The sequence below is a fragment of the Merops nubicus genome, unplaced genomic scaffold (genome assembly GCF_000691845.1).
Source record: "Merops nubicus isolate BGI_N331 unplaced genomic scaffold, ASM69184v1 scaffold52473, whole genome shotgun sequence".
Classification (NCBI taxonomy): Eukaryota; Metazoa; Chordata; class Aves; order Coraciiformes; family Meropidae; genus Merops; species Merops nubicus.
In genome coordinates, this window is record NW_008597966.1 from 3,842 (window position 1) to 10,846 (window position 7,005).

At 38.3% G+C, this 7,005-nt stretch overlaps 1 protein-coding gene across 1 annotated transcript; it reads right to left on the reverse strand.

Moving 5' to 3' along the window:
• Positions 1–3,451: 3,451 nt before the first annotated feature.
• On the reverse strand, positions 3,452–6,121 carry LOC103769629 (parvalbumin, thymic CPV3). The gene is made up of 4 exons (XM_008936845.1): positions 6,056–6,121; positions 5,563–5,695; positions 5,018–5,127; positions 3,452–3,477 (listed from the first exon to the last, which is right to left on the reverse strand). Exons 1-4 carry the CDS (start codon positions 6,114–6,116, stop codon positions 3,452–3,454), a joined length of 330 nt encoding a protein of 109 aa, XP_008935093.1. The 5' UTR covers positions 6,117–6,121.
• Positions 6,122–7,005: the final 884 nt, after the last annotated feature.

Below are 7,005 nucleotides of genomic sequence, written 5' to 3' on the forward strand. Positions count from 1 at the left end.
AATTCTGATGTTTTCTAAGAATGTATTTTTATAGTTGTGTCTAGTAGATATTTCAGTATACGATGTACAAGTGGTAATTCTGGTAACTAGCTGCAATCTGTAAGCATGATTGTCAGTAGTACCTGATTTCTGAATGCTGCCTCTCATGTCAAATCTTTGTAGTGAGTGCAGTTGACTACTGCAGTCCTTATTTCTATCCCATTCATGAAATATATGGTTATAGAAAGTGGCTGCTCATTCCCTTTAGTGAGCACCCATTTCCACATGTAAAATGGTGGTTAAATATGGTAAGTGTTTTTAGTTTTTCCCTCCTTGTCAGTGAATAAAGCCCTGCCCAAGAGCTTTCTCAGCTACAAGTGCTTGCTTGAAAGAACTGGAATTCTACATAGCATGACTCTAGAAGTAGGCCTACTGATGGCATTTTGGTTTAGGCCATAGAGCAGACAGGTATCTTTGCCAGTGAGTAAATCTAGTTTGAATTATCACTATTACATGTTTTACCAGAGCATTTGAAGGTATGATTCAGCATTTCAAGGATTCCAGGGAACAGATAAGATGTTTTAACTTTAAAAGTTTCTTCCACTTCAGAAATCCTACAAGCCAACAAGTTTTTCTTTACTTAAAATGTTCTCCCACAGAGAACAGTAGTTACTGGGGTAGCTGCTGTACTATGAAGGCTTTTTAAGGTACTTTTTTCACTGATGGAAATACATGAAAAGATTAATTTAACCGCAATAGTTTGGATTTTGGAAAGATCTCAGAATATCTCAAGTACAGTAAGTGGGTTTTACTTCCTATGTTTGGTGCTGTAGTGCTCGATTATATACAATAATAAGCTATAAACAAGATATTGAGACATGTTTTGAGTTAGTAGTGATCAACAAGACTTTTCTAAAGCCATTATATACAAGCTAGTTAAAAGGATACATATCAGCCCAAGAAGTGCTTCCCTACTCTTTTTGTTCCTTGCCTCTTGATTGGCCTCAGTACATTTTGTAGCTCAGATGTTTTAAAGGAACATGAGATGCAGATCACTATGATCTATCCTTTCTGGGAAATTAACAAAGTTCTAATTTCACTCATGAATTTGTTGTATACCAGGGCAGGAATCTTCTGTCCATCTCTGTCCAGTGACCTGCTCCAGCAATGTGTTGCATCTTAGTGGAGACTAGCAGAATTTGTACCTGGCCTCTGGGTTTTTTGTCTAGGTTCATGGTGCAAAGGCTGAGACATTGAGAGGGGCTAGAGTTCAGACTGCAACAGCAACTGGAAAATTCTTTATTTTACATGCTTTAGCCTGCCTGATGTAATACGATTAGTCAAGGTCGGGACACTTAATTGTCAGTGAAATGGAGAGTGATTTGTTTGGTACTTACATATGAACTACTCCAAGACCCACCTGTCATCAGACTGGTCTCACTGCCAAGAACACGCTTTATTTCTTGGGAATATCCTGTGACATCCATCTTATGCTATTAGTCTCCGTGGGTCAGATCCTGCTGGGTCAGATCCTCAGTTTGTGTGAATCTGAGTAGCTCTATTTAAGTCACTGATACTGTAGTGATTTATGCCAAATGAGCATTTTTCATAATGTTAAGAATTACTATTAAAAGTCAATGTTAATTTTTTATCAGTTTGTACCATTTTTGCACAATAAAAGGAAAACTGTGACAACCTTATTAAATTCTCACATGAACCAAGTATACCAGCTTAGAAACAACTTGTATGCCAAATTAAGCTGCCTGAAAAGATTTTGCAATGGAAATTCCATTTTCAATCATCAGCTCTTAAGAAATGTGGATTAATATATGCATATATTTTTAAAAGGCAGTAGATGTTTCTTGGCTGCCTCTCCAGTATTTGGCTCCCAAAAGAGTAGAAGGTCGCTGAGGAGACACAGAGATGATGAGTAGGTGGGGATGATTCATTACAGAGCTTGTATTGGTGCAGCTGTCTAGGCTGTCTTGGAGGATGGCACTCCATGAGCTTTTCTTCACACTGAGTAAAGGAGAATTTTTATTTATGGATCTGATTGTGCTTCAATGATGAACGTTTGAGGCCAACAAGAATTCTTCAATTACTGTTTTGTCAAGTTTGCAAAATGCAGGTTGGAAGAGAGGAAGGGGCCTAGGATATTGAAGCATTAGCCATGGGGACTCTGTGACTTTGTTGCCCTGGAAGATAACACAGCCCTGCTCACAAGTGCGCCGAGATTCTTTAGTCCCTTCCCCAGCAATTGCTGGTTGTCTCATAAGACAATTCAGCTCTGGGTTTGGTGTTTTTTTTTGCACAATCACTCGTATTTATAGACACTTTAGAAAATAATAAAATGTGGTTAATGTTGAATGTAGCCATTTGCAACAAAGGAAGAAATGCATTGAAACTGCAGTGACTAAACCATTCATCTTGCTGAAGTTTCCCTTGTGTTCTAGTGACTGCTACAAGCTGCATGTGTGTAAGCAGCAGTATACAGCACTTGGCAATGTAGAGAAGGTGAATACGTAAATACTCCATCAGAGCACCTGAATGTCCCCTTCCTAATGACTGAATTGTTTGTTCACAAAAAAAAAGACATTTCTCTAGCATCCCCAGAGATGCATGTTATTGGGAAGGAGAGTGGTAATACGGCAGACAGCCTGGAAATACTGGGCAGAGTACATTGGAGCTTTCTCAGTGTGCATTTCTACAAGTTCTTCCTCCACACCTTTAGTCCTCCCTACTGAGAAAGCTAGAAGATACCACCAAGAAGATATATTTTGCTTCCCCTCTGCTTTTTAAAGCCTCACAGTTATCTGAGCCTCACACCCACTTAGGTATTCCTTTTAATTCTTTCTTCAGGAAAGCATATGGGGTTTACTTCCCTGTTCTCTTAACTGGCTCATGTAAAAGGAGTGTTGTGAAACTGCAACAGTCTCATGCAGAGACCACTTAAGCAAAAATGTATGACTGCTTTTCACTTGAAAGTCAGTGAGAGATTTTGTCCTCACCTACCTCACCATTATGTCTGAGCTCTTAGTCTTTGAGGAAGATCTGAGTGTTTTGAGAACTTCAAGCTTAAACTGGAAGGCCTGTTGTAAACAGAACTCCCACTGATTTCAAAAGATGTTCCATAAACAAAGGTCTGATAAGACCAAGAACTTGGGACGTTTAACATGTCTAGTTTAAGATTTCAGATGTTTCCGTTTAACAGTCAGAAAAACAGACACAAGCTACAGTATATGATTAATTTTTATTCAATATTTTTAAGGGAAATCTCTGATAAAGTAGAGTTTAGAATATGGTAAATGGTCCACAGAATGAAAAAAAAAATTAATCAGTGTTTCATCTTGTTGCTAAGGCAATGAAAATATAACAGACACTGTCAAGATGAATAAGGGAATCATGATTTTCAAGGTTTTGGAGTGTCTTGTGGAGATTCATCCCAGGTTTTGTCTTTGGTCCTTTTGAACCTCTAAGACTGCACCATTTCCTGGAATTCTGTGAAAGAGAAGAGAATATTTATGGTAGAAATATTAAAATGAAAGGATTAGGAATAAAAGGTTAGTGGTTTATCAAGAGATTTAGAATAGGAATGAAAAGAAAACAATTGTCTGATAGATGACCAGAGGAGAAGAAATACATATGGAGGAGAGACATTGCCTAAACTTCCTTTTGTAAACAGCCGATGGAAAGACAGTGTTTGCTGACATCTGTAAGAAATAATAAAATGTTCAGGGTAGTTTTAGCCTTCTCTCTACATAATACTGATGATCTTGGGCAAAAATAATGTAATGGCTAATATGGAATTTGAGTAAGAAGCAGTTAAGAGCTGAAGTTAAAGAATTAAAAGTGAGTCTATGTGTCTTAGTAGCTGTTTGTAATGCCTCTGCAGTGGAGGAGTGTTGATTCAGAGTACCTTCTAAAGCCATGAACGTTGTGCAGTTCCATGTGGTGTGCTACTGGAGTTTTGTGTTATATAGTGAGACACTGTGATTTGGAACATCTTTTAAATGTTTGGCTTTTGTGAGTTAGAGTATCTGATAGGTCCCATCACTGAATGACTTTATTAGTATATAGATTGCTTCATAAATCATGTGTGTTTATTCTGGCACATTCCCTAAGGAATTAGATTTAATTCATTCCAAAGGAAGAAACAGCAGAGTTCTGTCCTCCTAGCGCAGTGAGCGAGGCAATCTGCACAGCAGCACATTCCCTGCGTGCTGTTCCCTAAGCCCCTTTCATGCTCATCCAGGCAGCTTGCTTCTCTCAGGGGCCAAATTGGCATTGGCTGCAAGCCTTTTGTGTCACTGTGTGATTCCTGATCAAAATGAGACGCAGAAAGACGGAGTTAGGAGGTCAGGAGGTTTCTGCACTGAGCAGCCATTAAATCGCTGCGGCATTTCCATGGGGTGAGTGCAGTACGCGGCTCCTTCCCGGCTGGTCCTTAGCCTGCCGCTGGAGATAGACAGCGCCCATCCCCAGGCACGGAGCCTGTTGCAGGCTAGTGACACTTAATTGTTCTGTTCTCCTTGTTATGCAAAACAGATACTGAGCGGCACGCTGCTAGCTCTTGCAGATTGTGAATGATGTCACTGACTAGAAGATTTTCTGTTGGGAGTTAACTGCTGTAAATGATCCAATGTACGTGCTGTTGGTTCTCCTGTGGAGAGCTGGTCTTTTGTCCTTGATTTTACATTTGTGTATGACAAGTGATGCTAGTACTGCCTTACACCAGAGTTAGTGGGAGGAGAAATAAAGGGAAGTTCCTTTCAGAAAACTGAAATTTCAGAGTGGCAATGAGGAGGTTCCCTAGGGCAGCCTGGGTGGTTTTGGGTTTTTTTTTGACTTGCTTGTGCAAAACGAGTTGCAGAGATAGATCTGTAAAATCAGGAACTGTTTCCACCCTAGACAGGTTGCTACTGCAAGGTGTCAGGAAAACCGCTGGAGGTACATTAATGCACCATTAACATAAAAGGGAATCACACATCATTACAACACATCCCAAGGACCCTTATTCTGTATATAAGTAAGTTAATACCTTCAGCCCCAATTTTACCATCCCCATCATGATCTGCAGCTGCCAAGAAGGTCTTGGTCTCAGTGGTGGTTAACACTCTGGCTCCAGACTCAAACCTCTGAAGGAAATACCTAGGAAGAAAACAGCTTTGATTATGATTTTCACAGAATATTAATCTTTTATGGTAACTGTATGATCAAACTGATAGCTAGTTATAAATAAATTATTTACCACAATAGCCAGCTCCTAAAAACAGTTTTCTTTGACGAGCTAAATTTTAGTTATATGCATTTCTGCTTTGTAAGTCCAGCCTTGATGCAACTGATCCTACACACTTCCAAAATCCACCCCCAGGGAGCTATCTTTTTCTATACTGAGCATTAAAGGCAGGTAGTTACTAATCTGTTTTTCTCTGTAGGGATTAGCTACTTAAATACACCTTTCACAGTCTGCTGAAGGTTTTATCAACATTTTGCATAACTTGTGCTCACATTTACAGAACAGTTCTGGAAAGAAAAATGTGCTGATTTTTTGGATAGCCTCTGAATAATTAATGAAATCCTTACCTGAGCTCATCTTCCTCAATAAAGCCACTTTGATCATTGTCGAGAATCCGGAAGATCTCCTTGAGCTGGCTGCTACTCTTTTTAGACATTCCACTGATCTGAAAGAATTTTTTGGGACTAAAGGAATCTGGAGCTGAAAATAAATTAATAAATAAATTAACCCCAGACCACTGTGTTCACTGTTCCTAAACGGTCTGAGGATGTGGCTTCATTCCATTTTAATTGTTCTACACATGAATGATAGATAAAGCCTGCCAGAATGAATTTTGCCATACTGCACCACACCCTCCTAAACATCAAAAAAATCACATGGGATAAGTTACACACTGGCATTATAAACCAATCATGAACAGATGTACTGTGACAGCTAACTAAAGAGATTACAGAAATCTGTTTACGGTATGCGCCTGTTCAGTATTCCTTTGGGACTGAATTAAACTTGCCATGTGTTACACAACAGAATAGATTTTTAGAGTTTTAATTGTTTTCTCACCTTGGCAGTCCCGCAGAGCAGCAGCAATATCAGAAGGGCTTAGAATGTCTGTAAGGCTCATTTTAAACCTGTGCAAAATAGTATATTGCAAACAGATTTGTGAAATGCAAATGCATCTTAACAGCAAATTGGTTTTTATCTGTTTCAAAGACTTAAAAATGTAGATGAATCAAATTGATCAAACCAACATTGCTGCTATTCATAAACAAATAATAAGATTTAGTAAATTACTTCCTTAAAAATAGCAGTGCTGAAATAATACTTTTTAATAAAACAGATTATGCAAATTATGTTGTGAATTGATGATCCTTTTTTTTTATCATTCACCTGCATCCTATTTAAGTACAGCACATTTTTAAACTCTATGTAACCATTAATCTAAGAATTAGTCTTACTGGAATGCATGGCATCTGGCAATACAAATAACAGTATATGCCGTGAGAAAAAGAAAGCAGGAAGGTTTGCTTCTGTTTTCTCCCCCAACAGCTCTGAAGAATAAAAAGAAAACTGATGCTTATCTATATATAAGGTCCATCCATATGTAATTCCAGCAACTATAATAAAAATCTTAGAACAGTGGTTGTTGTACTTACCATTGGTGCAGCTCTGCACAGTAATTACATTTAATTAATCTCAAGTCATCTGCTCACCTTTATAGTTTTCGCAGGAGGTAAAGGCAAAAATAGCTGAGGAGATACCAGGCAAAATAGTAATGTTTGCTCTGGCTTGCCACACTGGCTTATAAAGGATTCAAAAGGTGACAATAACCACGACTTAGGTTACTGTTTAATGGATCAAATGTTTGATTTGAGACCTGGCTCAAATTTCTTCCTTAACTAATTAAACTTTTCTTTCTATTTATATCCTAAGATAATATGGGCAAGAAGAACAGATTTTTTTTTTTAATAAATCTACTTCTGTTTAATTAACTACAACTCTGCCATCAAAAC